The sequence below is a fragment of the Salvelinus alpinus genome, chromosome 13, assembly GCF_045679555.1.
Source record: "Salvelinus alpinus chromosome 13, SLU_Salpinus.1, whole genome shotgun sequence".
Classification (NCBI taxonomy): domain Eukaryota; kingdom Metazoa; phylum Chordata; class Actinopteri; order Salmoniformes; family Salmonidae; genus Salvelinus; species Salvelinus alpinus.
The window spans coordinates 38,562,400-38,580,693 of NC_092098.1; the positions used below are offsets into that span (position 1 = coordinate 38,562,400).

The 18,294-nt window shown below is 40.9% G+C and overlaps 1 protein-coding gene across 9 annotated transcripts in view; it reads left to right on the top strand.

Moving 5' to 3' along the window:
* Nucleotides 1-2,522: 2,522 nt before the first annotated feature.
* Nucleotides 2,523-18,294, top strand: part of LOC139537670 (rho guanine nucleotide exchange factor 12-like) — a 128,455-nt gene continuing 112,683 nt past the window's right edge. For 7 of the 9 annotated variants that reach the window (XM_071339247.1, XM_071339248.1, XM_071339250.1 and 4 more), the window contains exon 1: nucleotides 2,523-3,672. In XM_071339247.1, coding sequence (XP_071195348.1) covers nucleotides 3,641-3,672 — 32 coding nt within the window. In that variant the 5' untranslated portion in view covers nucleotides 2,523-3,640. The remainder of the gene's footprint in view (nucleotides 3,673-18,294) is intronic. The other 2 variants (XM_071339249.1, XM_071339255.1) reach the window with 1 other exon arrangement.

Consider the following 18,294-nt stretch of genomic DNA (forward strand, 5'->3'; position numbering starts at 1 on the left):
CAAGATTGAAATAGCACTGATGGAAGTTCCTCTACACTACAGTAGGCCCTTACCTATCAGTGTCAGATGATGCAAGTGAAGTGGTCAAGTGTTCACTCCTTGAATACTGTTATTGTTTGTCTGCAGGTACATTTTCTATATTAAACACAATGATTTAGGGAATCTCTTTTTGTACAGATTATTCTATTGATAATGATATTTGGAAGTATCAATGGAGGTATTAGGCCTATTTTGGCATCAAAACCTACAATAACCAATTGCATTTGATGCACCACCTTGGTTATTTTATGACTAAATAATGAATAAGACTGTAACAACCAATAACTAATCCTGATTGATTTTAATTTGTGATGAGATAATTGATGTTATTATAGTATGTTATGCAGCCGGATAAAGTGCTTTAAGCAGGTAAGCCTAGGCTATACCATGACTAATTACCAAGTGCTTAGATTGTCCATGCTATGGGCTAAAGATGTGGAAAGTCTGATACATTACCAGACATAAAATCCTCTGCTCATGGATGAGGGAGACAAAGAAGGGAATACCATTAGTTATTTTCAGTGTATAGAATACACCACAAAACAGACTGTCATGCAGAATATATGATGCTATAAATGATTAACAAAGGATTTTGTGCTCAAATTATGGCTGTAGCCTAAAGCGCTTCAGACTTGAGTAATTTAGGCCTAATACTTATATAGCCTATGGTATCTATCTATATATATACACCGTTGAAGTCGGAAGTTTACATACAACGTAGCCAAATACATTTCAACTCAGATTTTCACACTTCCTGACATTTAATACTAGTAAAAATTCCGTGTCTTAGGTCAGTTAGGATCACCACTTTATTTAAAGAATGTGAAATGTCAGAATAATAGTAGAGAGAACTATTTATTTCAGCTTTTATTTATTTCATCACATTCCCAGTGGATCAGACGTTCACATACACTCAATTAGTATTTGGTAGCATTGCCTTTAAATTGTTTAACTTGGGTCAAATGTTTTGAGTAACATTCCACAAGCTTCCCACAATAAGTTGGGTGAATTTTGGCCCATTCCTCCTGACAGAGCTGGTGTAACTGAGTCAGGTTTGTAGGCCTCCTTGCTCGCACACACTTTTTCAGTTCTGTCCACAAATGTTCTATAGGATTGAGGTCAGGGCTTTGTGATGGCCACTCCAATACCTTGACTTTGTTGTCCTTAAGCCATTTTGCCACAACTTTGGAAGTATGCTTGGGGTCATTGTCCATTTGGAAGACCCATTTGCAACCAAACTTTAACTTCCTGACTGATGTCTTGAGATGTTGCTTCAATATATCCACATAATTTTCCTGCCTCATGATGCCATCTATTTTGTGAAGTGCACCAGTCCCTCCTACAGCAAAGCACCCCCACAACATGATGCTGCCACCCCCGTGCTTCACGGTTGGTATGGTGTTCTTCAGCTTGCAAGCTTCCCCCTTTTTCCTCCAAACATAACGACGGTCATTATGGCCAAACAGTTCTATTTTTGTTTCATCAGACCAGAGGACATTTCTCCAAAAAGTACGATCTTTGTCCCCACGTGCAGTTGCAAACCGTAGTCTGGCTTTTTTATGGCGGTTTTGGAGCAGTGGCTTCTTCCTTGCTGAGCGGCCTTTCATGTTATGTCGATATAGGACTCATTTTACTGTGGATATAGATACTTTGTACCTGTTTCCTCCAGCATCTTCACAAGGTCCTTTGCTGTTGTTCTGGGATTGATTTGCACTTTTCGCACCAAAGTACATTCATCTCTAGGAGACAGAACACGGTATGATGGCTGCGTGGTCCCATGGTGTTTCTACTTGCGTACTATTGTTTGTACAGATGAACGTGGTACCTTCAGGAGTTTGGAAATTGCTCCCAAGGATGAACCAGACTTGCCGAGGTCTACAATTTTTTTCCTGAGGTCTTGGCTGATTTCTTTTGATTTTCCCATGATGTCAAGCAAAGAGGCACTGAGTTTGAAGGTAGGCCTTGAAATACATCCACAGGTACACCTCCAATTGACTCAAATGATGTCAATTAGCCTATCAGAAGCTTCTAAAGCCATGACATAATTTTGGGGAATTTTCCAAGCTGTTTAAAGGCACAGTCAACTGAGTGTATGTTAACTTCTGACACACTAGAATTGTGATACAGTGAATTATAAGTGAAATAATCTGTCTGTAAACAATTGTTGGAAAAATTACTTGTGTCATGCACAAAGTAGATGTCCTAACCGACTTGCAAAAACTATAGTTTGTTAACAAGACATTTGTGGAGTGGTTGAAAAACGAGTTTGAAATGACTCCAACCTAAGTGCTTGTAAACTTCCGACTTCAACTGTATATATACAGTTAATATAATATAATACTTGTAGCTGAAGGAAAATGTTGTGCTCTGATTTATTTAATTTATCCGTTGGAATCATGTGCGATAAATTGGCCATCTACTGGTCTGTATTTTAGCATTTTCTTTAGAATCATGACGATCCCATTTGCTGGCCAGCCAAATTAGCGGCTGACAGCGTTTTGAAAGTTCTATTCCGAAAATGTACTCTGTCGTTTGGGTTTCAATGCATGTAATTTCATGAAAAGTAGTCAAATAGGAACTAGGCTAAAGAAAACGGAATTTGTCGAGATCCGTGTGTTGCTTTCAAAAGTTGCTGTTACGAATGCTGTGTGCGAACAGAGGAAAGGAGCTTTTTTTTCCCCTTTTGAGGGGTGGGGGTGGGAAAGCGTTTCCTTTTTCCATCCGCACTACAGTACAGTAAAGAACGAGAGGCCTGTACGAAAGTGAAGATCACTCATGTAAATTAACGGGGGATTCGGAAAACCTTTAGAACGCGGCGTGGATCACTTTCATTGTTGTCAAAGTTGAGGAAATTATTCGGGGCATGAAGGACCAAATTCGTCTGGGATAACATTAGGGGCGAATTGGGAATGTTACCATGAAAACATTTCGGAAGGAAATATAAGGGACACTCGAGAGGAGCCAAGCTTCATTTGAGATAACTTAATTAAAGGAAAACTATGACCAGGAGTCTTCTCGACGATCAAGGACTAGTCTTGTCAAGATATTGTTCAAAGGAGTAACTTTGTGGAGTGGTATTTCTCATGGAAACAAATAGGTTGCCAGTCTGCTAATATTTTCCCGGTGGTCCATTGACAAAGACTATTGCTGACAGCGGCAGGCGATGCCCAGGCTACAATGTGTTCGCATTTAATGTTTCTCCTGAAGATATTGAGAGGTTAACTTTTTATTTTCTCGGAACATTTCACTATATTCAGTGTTATCAATGTAACTGCGTTATTTCATGCACGCCCCGGTAATGTTTTTAAAGAAGAACATGTTTATACTTACCTCTGATTTCTCTTTCTGGACACATTTTTTACATCAATAGCTGGAATAAACAAAATAAGCCAACGAATTCAAGTCTACACTGTGGAAAAGCCCATGTATATTTTCTTATTTTAATGGATTCAAACATTTTTTATCGTTGTGGAACGCTCTTGGACGGACATTGAAAAAGTCAAGACGTAGTCATTCTCCAAAATACAGAGGATGTCATTTTGGTAAAAATGCTAGTTGGATAAAAAAGCCTACTCGGGGAAAAACACATAACGGAAGCCCAATGAGCGGCATACAGTCAACACTCCCTGAAAGGTAAATCATATCTAATAACCACGATGTAAGAATGGTAGCTCAACTCCTATACGGGCGTCGCAATCAATGTCATTTCACTTTTGCAGTTGTATTTGTCCCTCCCTTCCCAAGGCTATGTATTGGTATTTTAATGTGGCCAGCAGTATATTGTCATGTAACCTAGCTATGCACAAAATGTGATCTGGCCATGTCGTGTTTTCAGACCAGAGGTGTACTACAAAGCAGGATCAACGAGTGAGCCAGCTAACTTTGATAAATAAAATACAATTGAATTTCTGGTTAATTAAGAAAGCTAAACCTAGATATGTGTTTTTGGTTGTTGAATCAATTAGACCATGTCCATTTAATGCTCATCTTCTTAAACAATACATAGTTATTTCAGAATGTTCTGGGAAGCTAGCTGGCTAAGTCATAGCCCATTCATAGATGCGAACTACCTTCTGTGTTAAAACTGGTTAAAATAGTGTACAGTAAGTTTATATTTTTCATTTGTGAAATCAATTTTGATGTGATATGAAAGTATAGGGCTTTTTTTATGTTTCTAGAACCCTACCGAAATTGAGAATTGATTCACGTTTAGATGGCTGTTTTGGTTGCGAGAGACAATTCGCCTTTAAACAGAGCATGTAAGGTCCTTGGACTACAAGGAGTGACGTTAGTCTCCTTTAGTCCATTATTGGGCAAGCTAAGTCATTGATCTTGCTTTGTAGTATACCCCTCGGGACCAAATAATTTGTTGTTTGTTATCAAACCCCTCTTTTCTCCTTTCTAATGTGATTAGATTAGTCTGATTTTCTCCATAAGTAATACGATATACTCCGTGTGGGGCATCTCCTATTCAAGTATTGCTGCCTTAGTACCAGGAACACTATTGCATGTCTTGTTAATCCTAGAAATGTCATATACCAAATATGATATGAGTATTCTATGTGCTGTCCTCCAGTGAAAGTGGATAGCAAAGCACAGGGATTTGAGTGGCGACAGTAGCCTGTGCAATTTTTATTTTTTATTTTACTTAACTAGGCAAGTCAGTTAAGAACAAATTCTTATTTTCAATGACGGCCTAGGAACAGTGGGTTAACTGCCTTGTTCAGGGGCAGAACTACAGATGTTTACCTTGTCAGCTCTGGGATTAGACCTTGCAACCTTCCAGTTACTAGTCCAACGCACTAACCACTAGGCTACCTGCCTCTAACCACTAGGCTACCTGCCTCTAACCACTAGGGTACCTGCCTCTAACCACTAGGCTACCTGCCTCTAACCACTAGGCTACCTGCCTCTAACCACTAGGCTACCTGCCTCTAACCACTAGGCTACCTGCCACCCCATGGATGAAGAGGACTTCCTTTGCCTTTGGATAACCTGATAACCTGGAATCTGTGCCCAACTCAGTTTGGTGTGGGTGTGTAAAGATTGCTATGTAGTATCACTGGTTTCACAGGGACTTAAAACTGGCTTTGGGAGGTTGGGAACCAGCTGAATTATCCATGTTGAGTCTTGTACTGGAGTGTATTCAACATTAAGTTACCTGTTTATTGAGAAGGGTGGGGGAGAGGACATTAACAGGTGCTACTGTGGCAAGAGCTCAAAACCAAACCAGAAAACTAAAAAAAAATATATATTTTATTGTCACATACAGGTGCAGTGAAATGTGTTGTTTTACAGGGTCAGACATTGTAGTATAGCGCCCTTGGAGCAAATTAGGGTTAAGTGCTTTGGTCAAGGGCTCATTGACAGATTTTTCACCATGTCGACTCGGGTACTCAAACAAACGACCTTTCGGTTACTGACCCAATGCTCCAACTGCTAGTCTACCTGACCCAATGCTCCAACTGCTAGTCTACCTGACCCAATGCTCCAACTGCTAGTCTACCTGACCCAATGCTCCAACTGCTAGTCTACCTGACCCAATGCTCCAACTGCTAGTCTACCTGACCCAATGCTCCAACTGCTAGGCTACCAATACAATACAGAAACTACAATACAATACAGATACTACACTCTTATCATGTGGAATAAAGAGTCATGCAGCTCTGTCTAATATATTCCTATTTGAAACATGAATAGTCTGCCCCATCGAATAAACCCACCAACATATCTGAACAACAACAAAACATGCTATAGGAGAGTAGACAGCCATGCCTCCTTTGCTCTTGACATCGTATTTGTGTCGTGACAAGGAATTTTGGAATGGAATAGATTCCATATAAAGTCTTCTATCAGAACTGTTGTACATTTTTTCCATTGGTGCCAGTCTCGAATGCTTCGGCTGGCCTTCCTTTCATTGCACTTTCCTAGCCTAAATGTCAGGGAATGGAAAATACATTTCTTTCAGCAGTTTTGTTTCCAGCACATTCACAGTACTTCAGTACTTCACAGTACTTCATGTACCATCTTGACACTCCACTGTCTCTGCACTCTTCTAAGGAAAGACAAAAGCTAGAGGCACTCATGATTGGACTCAAAAGTCAAATAGTGTTTTGATGTCTTTAACCTCTATAATCTGTATGCAGATAACAAGATTAAGCTATTATATTTTTGCACAGTTGTTGTGCAACCACTGCCTCCTTCACATTGTTTTGCTTGCATCTGATGTTTTTGTATCACCAAGCCAACCCCATTTTTATTTCCAGGACTGTAGCTTCTGGTTTCATGATCATGTCATGCGGCTTTCCAGAGGTCAAGGTACTCAGGCTTGCAAAACTTCCAGAATGTTCAGTAATTTAGGTAATTAATGCTGAAATCCTCATATTAAACACCAATGGTATTCCCTAAGTTTATGGTTTATATTTAGGATCATGTTTTACAGCTTTGGTATTCTATTTTTTTATAGAATATATATATATATTACATGTGAAAATGCCATGTCCCAGGCCCCAAGAACCTGATTCAAGCTGATTTGCTAATTTAAAAAATATGGGCTATTCTGTGGGAAAGTCACCGGAGCATGAAAATCTTAAGTTTACTATACTACATTTGAGAAACATTTCAGATGATAACAAATCTTTTATGATACTGTAGCTTTTGTTCAAGAAATCTTTAAGTTATGAATGTCAATTTCAGACTGTGACATCAATAACAGTAGTTTTTCCTCCCTAAAGTAATAATGGGAATGAATCTTTTTGAAATGATAATTTGTGTGTTCAGCCAAGCCTTCCTTCGAAATGGCTAACCATGTTTTGACCTAAGACAAACTCAGACTTTTGCTAATATGTTCAGTCTTCTCAAAAAGCTTATCCATTTCATGTAACATCCATAGCACCTCTTATTTGCTATATTTCTCCAACATGCTAATATTTATAAGTCCGCTTTTTTGGATATACACTCCCCCCAAGGGGTACAAAAGACACACACATCAAAGTTTCATTTATATTTTGTTTGTCCATTCTATGAGACAAGTTGTGATTTTGCGTGCAAATGTAACATCTATAACACTGGAATCGCCCAAATGCATTGACCTTTACTAGAGGAATATTATCAACATTCTAAACGATCCAACCATGCCCCCTACAAAATGCTGTGGGTTATGCACATTTTCAGTGGTTTGCCTATAGCCAAAAGCCCTTTGTGTTGTCAGTGGCGCCGGTATATCCTACCTCTGGTGCCCACCTGCATAAAGGCACGCTAGTGGGTGGAGTTCCTTTATAGTGCCCAGGCAGATGAGTTCCTCCACCTCCCAGCACAACCCTGCATTAAGCAGGGACTCTTGCAGGCTCCCAGGAAAACATGCACTACCCAGGGCCGGATACAGCCATGAGGTGATAGGCCAAGCCAGGAAGCAGGGTCATCATGATCATCATCTCCTCTGTATGCTTAGCCCATCGCCTCTGCTTAAGGAGAGAGCACCAGCACAGTGGAGCAGCTCCGCTCTGACTTTGTTGGAGTCCCTCCCTATTATTGTGAAGTGTTTACTTCTTTGGGCCCCTTTTAGTTGCCGTCCTAGACTGCTATTTCTCCAGAGGGTCCACAACAAGGAGCATGAGCGTTTTATTTCCAATTCATTTTGGTTGAAAGCAGCAAATCAAACATGTAGGTTAGTGAAGATTCAAATATGGTTTCGGACAGCACGTAAGTGATACAGCAATTCAACTGAATTTCCCACACCCTGCATGCAACGCACTAAGTCTTATTTTAGGTCTAGAGATCCTCACTGTATTTGACAGACGGATCTTTTAATTAAGATATTGATCACACTAACACAGACCAAATGGATTGCCCTTTGTCAGTTGAATATCGGAGCACTATTGACATGTATAGTTTGTTTCATTGCCAGAAAACCTGTTATGGTTGTATGTCTTTGACTGACTGCCACAGAGGGCCAGGGTGTTCAGGCCCTGTTGGAAGTATCATGCTTGAATGACTGATGAAGGCTGGGACATGCGACTGGCTCTCTTTGCTCTTTGTCACAGAGTTTAGCTGATCTGGGTATTTTCACCCCCCACCCGCCCTCACGGGAAGTGGTGACATCACTGATAAACAATGTCTGTCAGCCCGGCCAGGCCACCAGCCCTTCTTGACAGAGCCGCTGGCCAGAGCGGTGCAGAATGGGAATGAGCTGAGCCTCCCTGTCATTCTACGCCCTTGACAAATTACAGCATCAAGGGCCCTGTTTGTTTGAGCAGAGGTTCTGTTACAATGTTTTGACTATGTTAGAACATGTTTGGTTCTGTTACATTGTTTTACTATGTTAGAACATGTTCGGTTCTGTGACAGTGTTATGACTATGTTACAACATGTTTGTTCTGAATGTAATTTAGTCATGTCTACTTTTCTTTAATCATGCAAAGTTGCTGCTGAGTTCAGTTGAATTGACCAGTTATGTTTATCTCACTCTTATGAGTAATGATCACTTTTTAGGTCATATGAATGACTGTCTAGGGATACCAATATCTTAACATCTGTAGTATATTCCTACACATGGAGGAAGTCAGACAGATGTAGACAGACTTGCCTAGTTAAATAAAGGTAAAATAAAAAAATTTAATAGTGGTTGCACAAGTTGAAATATATCAACACAGTGACCAATAATACCCCACAATTAAGTGGTAGCTTTATGTTTTAGCTGATTATAGAGAAATCATATACAGTAGCGGTGCGTGGGTAAAATCACTGGGGACCCCCCCAACCTATGTGTTGTGATAATTGCGTGGTTTGCTCTATAACCTGTTAACTCGTATGCCTTGCGACTGTGATATATAGGCCTAAAGGCCGAGACAAGAAGAAGACAGTGGCAGAATAAATTCAACCACACATTTGTTTTATCAGAAAACCAGATAACAACCTCTGTCCAGTGAAGTCCACAAAGAATATTGCATGTACAGTGACAGACAGTTACATGACCTACAGCATGGTCAAGCAAGTTAATGTTTCCAACACTTTCGGACCACTAAACAACTATTGATTTAGAACCACAGAGTTACTGCAAGTCTCAAAGAAAACAGGAGCTGCCTTCACTATTCCAGCACCATTTCAACTTCAACATTTCAACATCATCAAATCACCTTTGCTTAGTCTAATACAGTGACAACTAAATGATACCAAAAACAATTTAGTGCAATCCATGTAAACTAAATATGATGTGGCTCTCCATTGTTCTGATTTCTGTGTGTGTGTGCTTGTACGTTCGTGCAAGTAGAAAAATGTTGACTCACTGTACTTGTAGAGAAACGGCAATGCCATCCTCCTCTCTTTCATGTTGACGATCACTCTGTCATACAGTACACACTTATATTTTTGTTGTCATAGGCTACCTGACTAAAATGCTTGCTCGCTAGCCTAACTTCCATTCATGTGTAACATTAGCTCGTTAGCATTATCCTTCTACATCTAGCTACATATTGAACTTCCATCCTCTCAGGCTAGGGGCGGCTAGCTAGCCACCGGAGGACAACAACATAACGATATGCAACGATTCAAGTTTTACTGTCAATGACGTATGCTCTCAATGGGATTTGATGGGAGTGACACCAAATCAAAGCTGGCTACACTTTACACATTGTTTTGGTGTGCCAGGACCATTCACTGTTGAGCTTGCTCAGTTTAGCTCATCTCTGATTGGCAAATACTTTATACTTTTTTTGTCAAGGGAGGCCAGATGCTCGCTGGTTTCCCTTGCCTTCAATGCTATGGGCGGCAACAATGTCATACTCGTTTAGACCAGACAGCTTCAGATAGATGGCCTACACGTAGAGACAGAGGGGCGCTGTTTTGCTCGCTCGGATGCTTTCCCCTCTGAGATACATTCAGCCTCTTGCGAATTGGAAGGAAAATTATGAAACACAGAGAGACAAAAATACATTTAATCATGAATAAATAAAATATTGTAACTATTCACCCCCCCCCCCCCCCCCCCAAAGTCAATACATTCAGCTCCTTCAAGTTGGATGGGTTCCGCTGGTGTACAGCAATCTTTAAGTCATACCACAGATTCTCAATTGGATTGAGGTCTGGGCTTTGACTAGGCCATTCCAAGACATTTAAATGGTTCCCCTTAAACCACTCAATTGTTGCTTTAGCAGTATACTTAGGGTCATTGTCCTGATGGAAGGTGAACCTCCATCCCAGTCTCAAATCTCTGGAAGACAAACAGGTTTCCCTCAAGAATTTCCCTGTATTTAGCGCCATCCATCATTCCTTCAATTTTGACCAGTTTCCCAGTCCCTGCCGATGGAAAAACATCGGTGTTCTCGGGATGATGAGAGGTGTTGGGTTTGCGCCAGACATAGCTTTAGTCTCATTTTAGTCTCATCTGACCAGAGTACCTTCTTCCATATGTTTGGGGAGTCTCCTACATGCCTTTTAGTGAACACCAAACGTCTTTGCTTATCTTGTTCTTTAAGCAATGTTTTTTTTTCTGGTCACTCTTCCATAAAGCCCAGCTCTGTGGAGTGTACGGTTTAAAGTGGTCCTATGGACAGATACTCCAATCTCCGCTGTGGGGCTTTGCAGCTCCTTCAGGGTTATCTTTGGTCTCTTTGTTGCCTCTCTGATTAATGCCCTCCTTGCCTGGTCCATGAGTTTTGGTGGTCGACCCTCTCTTGACAGGTTTGTTGTTGTGCCATATTCTTTCCATTTTTTAATAACGGATTTAATGGCGCTCCGTGGGATGTTCAAAGTTTAGAATATTTTTTTATAACCCAACCCTGATCTGTACTTCTCCACAACTTTGTCCCTGACCTGTTTGGAGAGCTCCTTCGTCTTCATAGTGCTGCTTACTTGATGGTGCCCCTTGCTTAGTGGTGTTGCAGACTCTGGGGCCTTTTAGAACAGGTGTATATATACTGAGATCATGTGACAGATCATGTGACACTTAGATTGCACACAGGTGGACTTTATTTAACTAATTATGTGACTTCTGAAGGTAATTGGTCGCACCAGATTTTATTTAGGGGCCTCATAGCAAAGGGTGTGAATAAATACGCACGCACCACTTTTCTTCTTATTATTTTTATTTTGTTAACTTCTTACGGCTGAAATCCCGTTAACGGGATCGATATGACAACAGCCAGTGAAAGTGCAGGGCGCCAAATTCAAACAACAGAAATCTCATAATTAAAATTCCTCAAACATACAAGTATTATACACAATTTTAAAGATAAACTTGTTGTTAATCCCAACACAGTGTCCGATTTCAAAAAGGCTTTACGACAAAAGCATACCATGCGATTATGTTAGGTCAGCACCTAGTCACAGAAAAACACAGCCATTTTTCCAGCCAAACAGAGGAGTCACAAAAAGCAGAAATAGAGATAAAATTAATCACTAACCTTTGATCTTCATCAGATGATTTCATGTTACACAATACATGTATGTTTTGTTCGATAAAGTTCATATTTATATCCAAAACTCTCAGTTTACATTGGAGCGTTATGTTCAGTAATGTTTTGCTTCCAAAACATCCGGTGATTTTGCAGAGAGCCACATCAATTTACAGAAATACTCACAATAAACATTGATAAAAGATACAAGTGTTATGCATGGAATTATAGATAAACTTCTCCTTAATGCAACCACTGTGTCAGATTTCAAAAAAGCTTTACGGAAAAAGCACACCATGCAATAATCTGAGTACAGCGCTCAGAGACCAAAACAAGATACCAATACAGATACCCGCCATGTTGTGGAGTCAACAGAAGTCAGAAATAGCATTATAAATATTCACTTACCTTTGATGATCTTCATCAGAATGCAATAAGTGTTTGTTTTGTTCGATAAAGTATATTGGATAGGCAAAGACTTGAAAACCTACAAACCTCAGATTTCCCACTTCCTGGTTGGATTTTTTCTCAGGTCTTTGCCTGTCATATGAGTTCTGTTATACTCACAGACATCATTCAAACAGTTTTAGAAACTTCAGAGTGTTTTCTATCCAAATCTACTAATACTATGCATATCTTAGCTTCTGGGCCTGAGTAGCAGGCAGTATACTCTGGGCACCTTATTCATCCAAGCTACTCAATACTGCCCCCCAGCCATAAGAAGTTTTAAACAATCTTTTTTTTTTCACTACACCAACATGGACTATTTTGTGTATGTCCATTACATGAAATCCAAATAAAAATCTATTTAAATTACAGGTTGTAATGCAACAAAATAGGAAAAATGCCCATTACATGAAATCCAAATAAAAATCTATTTAAATTACAGGTTGTAATGCAACAAAATAGGAAAAATGCCAAGGGAGATGAATACTTTTGCAAGGCACTGTATATCATAGAAATCTTCAAACACTGGACAGTTACTTTAAGAAAGTCAAAGCTTATTAAGCTAATAAGAAGAGTAGTTCAATCCAGTCATTTTGTTGATGTGGCCATGTGTCAATGCTTCTACAGCACCAAAACATTAAGTAGATCTCACAAAACCTTGCATGCCTTGTCAGGCAGTGAGCACCCTCGGAAGCATCCGGTTTTCAGGGGAAATGGAAAGAGAGCCTGTGACACGACTACCGCTTTTGGACGTTAACAAGTCGACACTCCATCTTAACTCCTCCTCCACATTTACTAGATTGGTTGAACAGTGCAGAAGAGAACCCCCCTACATTTGTATTTTTTTCTTGTCAGGACCAGAAAGAAAGAAACGCCGCTCAGGCTACGTTAGGTTAGGCTGTTAATAAAGGGGATCCCTTTTCCAACCAAGGGTCACAGTCCATTTTACTCTGAGGCGATAGTCAGAAATTGGTTCATTTTAAGCTTTGCACGATTACTATCGCTACACTTTTCAACTGCCACTCTGTTACATCATTGAGGTCCATAAAGATAGCAGTCGTGTGCTGGCTGAGCGAAGCTCTTCTTCAACACTGGCTTTACTCTGTTTGGTCAGCTGACAATCACCAGCTTTAGTCTGCATGTTTCAATGTGCTCATTGGCAGAGGTTTAGTGGGTGAACCTACAGAAAAAGCACTGATAGCCTACATCTCACCACTACAATCACTGCTTTGCTGTATGGGCTCTTCTTATTAATGAAATCAATGAATTGCCTGTTTAGTGTGTGTCTGTATGGATCACAAAGGCTGTGTTTACACAGCCACCCTAAAAACCCAAATCTGTTTTTCTTTCTATTTTCAATCTTTTTTTCTGATTGTCCACACTCAGTTTTACATGTGACCCATATCAGATTTGCACATTCACATTGATGTAGCCTCTGAAGTAGCACACAGATGCAATGCTCAATTCCTGTCACTGTTTTTTTTTTCCATTTTGGGCTGTCATGTTAACAGCAGGTCATGTGCAAGAAAATCAGAGCGTCCAGACAGAGGTCACATAGGATCAGGTTTGTATCAGGATTCAGATCCACATATGGATGTGGTATAAATCTGACATCAAAAGATCAGATTCAATGTGTTTTTTTGCTGTTTACACATTAGGGAAAATATCCGTTGGATATCAGATATGCAAATTATCGGCAAAGATCTGAATTGGGCTTCCTGTGTAAATGCAGCCTTAGACCTGTCAACTTTGACTGACATACCGACTTCCGTTGCTGTACTACACCTATCAGGCTAGCACTTACGCTGGCACACTAGCTATTTTCATTAGTGTTTGTTTGATTGTACCCATTGATTCTTGAAGAACTTAGAAATGCCTCGTGCTTAGTTCAGTTGTCGTACCCCATCAAAACCCAAAATATAAGTTGTTTCACTCCATTGTTTGTAAACAAAGTAAATGTAAACAAACACTATATAGCCTCAAAACATGGCGAAACTACAATTTTTATGTCAAGGATGGTCAGTCCTTGCATCCATAGCTCTATCTATGAATTTGAGAGTGGTTACATTTCTCCAGCCCTATCCCTCAGCTTTTTACCGAAAAAGTGTAGACACTTGTTTTTTCAAGTGTCTACACGAACAGCTACAACCTGAAGTAATTATGTCCTTAGGTTATTGTTTGCCCTATGAGTATCGTGACCAGCTGTCTCTCCCTCTCTTTCTCCTTCTCTCTCTTTTCACCCTTCACTTTCCTCTACTTTCAGCATGTCTTGGCTTGAACTACAGACAGCTTTTTCCAGATGAGAACCACACCCAATGGAGTCAGGGATTGAATAACCAGGTAGTCCATTTGGACTGATATAGGCACTGCCAAGGTCTTTTCCACATAACTCAAGCAGTATTATGCAGAGATAGACAGTCATCAACTTCATGGAGCTGGATGCTTTACGTCAAGCAGAGCTAGTCAAACATGACTTTCATCGACATTCAGTTTCTTAATTTTATTTATGTCTGTTTACATTGCTGCAGTTGCTCGTCCAGTTTCCGTGTGCCTCAAATTTCCCTGACCACAGCTGAATTTGTCCTCAAGCCAGAGGCCAGGCTTTATCTAGGAAGAGTCTAGGAAAAAATGTAAATATCTAGTTGCTATGGGACTAAGAAACGTTGGCTCCACGGAACAGAGAGTGACAAGATGTTATGGCTTTCTGAGCAGTGTCAACTCAGGGATTGTTGGGGTCTGTGCTGATACCTTGGCAGTGGCACAGGCCCTTCTCGACATGCCTTCCAATTGCTCTAAATCCCTACCAAGCAATCTCTCACTCACTCACTCACACTCACACACACACACACACACACACACACACACACTTTTTTCATACAACTCTGCCCAGCTGTTTCTACACTCTGCTGTCCAGTTGCCACATGTGATGCAGCAGCAAGTCACATGGCTCTCAGAGAACATTATACTTCTGTTGTTACTTTTCATCATGTCTGTGGTATTTTGTGACGACAGTCACTTTACTCTCTTGATGCTTTTGGTTATTGCCACTGCTTCAGAATTCAGTACATTAGCTTATTAAAGTAGAAGGGACTTGGCCACAGAGTATCAAAACTGCTTATGGAACATGGTAAAGAAAGTATAATTGCGTCCACTTCCTATACTTGATTTTAGTTCCTTTTCTGTGGAGCCTCTGAAACAGCAGCGAAATGAGCATTATCTGTATACGTAATAAAAGGCTTTGAAGCAGTTTACCACCTTAGTGAAAGTAGCTAATAACGGAGCTAAAATCTAGCTACTTGATGTATAGTGGCAAGAAAAAGTATGTGAACCCTTTGGAAACTGATGAACATCAAGGCTTTTAGAGATACTTTTGTTTTGTAACCCTTTCCAGCTTTATGCAAGTCAACAATTCTTAATCTTAGGTCTTCTGAGATGTTCGAGGCAATCTTAGGTCTTCTCTTTTGTTCGAGGCATGGTTCACATCAGACAATGCTTCTTGTGATAGCAAACTCAAATTTTGTGAGTGTTTTTTTATAGGACAAGGCAGCTCTAACCAACATCTCCAATCTCGTCTTGTTGATTGGACTCCAGGTTAGCGGACTCCTGACTCCAATAAGCTTTTGGAGAAGTCGTTAGCCTAGGGGTTCATATACTTTTCCCAACATACACTGCAAATGTTTAAATTATGTATTCAATATAGACAAGAAAAATACAATAATTTGTGTGTTATTAGTTTAAGCAGACTGTGTTTGTCTATTGTTGTGACCTTGATGAAGATCAGATCAAATTTTATGACCAATTTATGCAAAAATCCAGGTATATTGTGACGCCCTGACCTTAGAGAGCCTTTTTATTTCTCTATTTGGTTAGGTCAGGGTGTGATTTGGGTGGGCATTCTAGTTTTCTATTTCTTTGTTGGCCGGGTATGTTTCCCAATCAGAGGCAGCTTTCTATCGTTGTCTCTGATTGGGAATCATACTTAGGCAGGCTGTTTTCCACCCTAGTTTGTGGGATCTTGTTTTTGCACTGTTGCTGTCTAGCCCTACAGAACTTTACGTTCATTTGATTTTTGTTGGTGTTCATTATTAAATATCATGAAAACTTTCCACGCTGCGCTTTGGTCTCATTCATTCTATGATGAACGTAACATATATTCCAAAGGGATCACATACTTTTTTCTTGCCACTGTATGTTGATGTAATAGGAGATAGAAACTTTGTGGACCAACAACATGCAAAAAGTCTCCAGTATTTGTGGGAGCCATGGAGCTGTGTGTGTGTGTGTGTGGGGCCTGCTTGGTGCTCAGTTCCCACAGGAAGTGGCAGAGGGAGAAAAAGAGAAAGAACCCTCTTGAAAAGGGAGGAACAGGCTCCTCTCTCTGTCTGTCTGTCCTCTCGCTTGGTGTGGTGTGTGTTTATGCGTGTGTGTGTGCGAGGAGCAGTGCAGTCCAGCACAGATCCTCGTGTCCCACACACGTGACGGAGCGCTCAACTTTCCCAGCTGCATCAGTCACCATGGAAACTAACAGTAATATTCGGCAGCTTTCCCATCCTCCCCCTCCCCCCTCTTCACTCCCTCCCTCTGCCAACAGTGAAGAGGGAGGAAAATGACTTCCTCAGGATAGCCTGACTGGCGACTCTCACAGTGACCCCCACCAGCCCACTGGTTGTCTACACTTATTGAGAATGCTCGCTATCACTTCCCAGGCCACTCATATCTAACTGACTGTTTTCTCACCACCGACTCCATTCACATATCTTTTACCTTGTTCTTGTTGTCTGTGGGTCCAGTTGTTTCCTCTAACAGAAAGTTGTCCCATTCTGTTATCTAGCCCTTAATTTAGCACAGGCTAGGTCCATTAGGTGCTTTAGGCACACTGTAGAACTTCGGTCCAACTTTTAACGGACTACAACTTTTGACGCTAAATGAATCCTTCATAAACTCCATAAAGGCTTATATAGATGTTTTAAACATCATTCATAAGTAAATGACATGCCATATAGTGTGTGGCAAAAGTGTTATGTCACATTTGGCAATGTACAGTGGGGAGAACAAGTATTTGATACACTGATGATTTTGCAGGTTTTCCTACTTACAAAGCATGTAGAGGTCTGTAATTTTTATCATAGGTACACTTCAACTGTGAGAGACAGAATCTAAAACAAAAATCCAGAAAATCACATTGTATGATTTTTAAGTAATTAATTTGCATATTATTGCATGACATAAGTATTTGATCACCTACCAATCAGTAAGAATTCCTGCTCTCACAGACCTGTTAGTTTTTCTTTAAGAAGCCCTCCTGTTCTCCACTCATTACCTGTATTAACTGCACCTGTTTGAACTCGTTACCTGTATAAAAGACACCTGTCCACACACTCAATCAAACAGACTCCAACCTCTCCACAATGGCCAAGACCAGAGAGCTGTGTAAGGACATCAGGGATAAAATTGTAGACCTGCACAAGGCTGGGATGGGCTACAGGACAATAGGCAAGCAGCTTGGTGAGAAGGCAACAACTGTTTGCGCAATTATTAGAAAATGGAAGAAGTTCAAGATGACGGTCAATCACCCTCGGTCTGGGGCTCCATGCAAGATCTCATCTCGTTGGGCATCAATGATCATGAGGAAGGTGAGGGATCAGCCCAGAACTACACGGCAAGACCTGGTCAATGACCTGAAGAGAGCTGGGACCACAGTCTCAAAGAAAACCATTAGTAACACACTACGCCGTCATGGATTAAAATCCTGCAGCGCACGCAAGGTCCCCCTGCTCAAGCCAGCGCATGTCCAGGCCCGTCTGAAGTTTGCCAATGACCATCTGGATGATCCAGAGGAGGAATGGGAGAAGGTCATGTGGTCTTATGAGACAAAAATAGAGCCTTTTGGTCTAAACTCCACTCGCCGTGTTTGGAGGAAGAAGAAGGATGAGTACAACCCCAAGAACACCATCCCAACCGTGAAGCATGGAGGTGGAAACATCATTCTTTGGGGATGCTTTTCTGCAAAGGGGACAGGACGACTGCACCGTATTGAGGGGAGGATGGATGGGGCCATGTATCGCCAGATCTTGGCCAACAACCTCCTTCCCTCAGTAAGAGCATTGAAGATGGGTCGTGGCTGGGTCTTCCAGCATGACAACGACCCGAAACACACAGCCAGGGCAACTAAGGAGTGGCTCCGTAAGAAGCATCTCAAGGTCCTTGAGTGGCTTAGCCAGTCTCCAGACCTGAACCCAATAGAAAATCTTTGGAGGGAGCTGAAAGTCCGCATTGCCCAGCGACAGCCCTGAAACCTGAAGGATCTGGAGAAGGTCTGTATGGAGGAGTGGGCCAAAATCCCTGCTGCAGTGTGTGCAAACCTGGTCAAGAACTACAGGAAACGTATGATCTCTGTAATTGCAAACAAAGGTTTCTG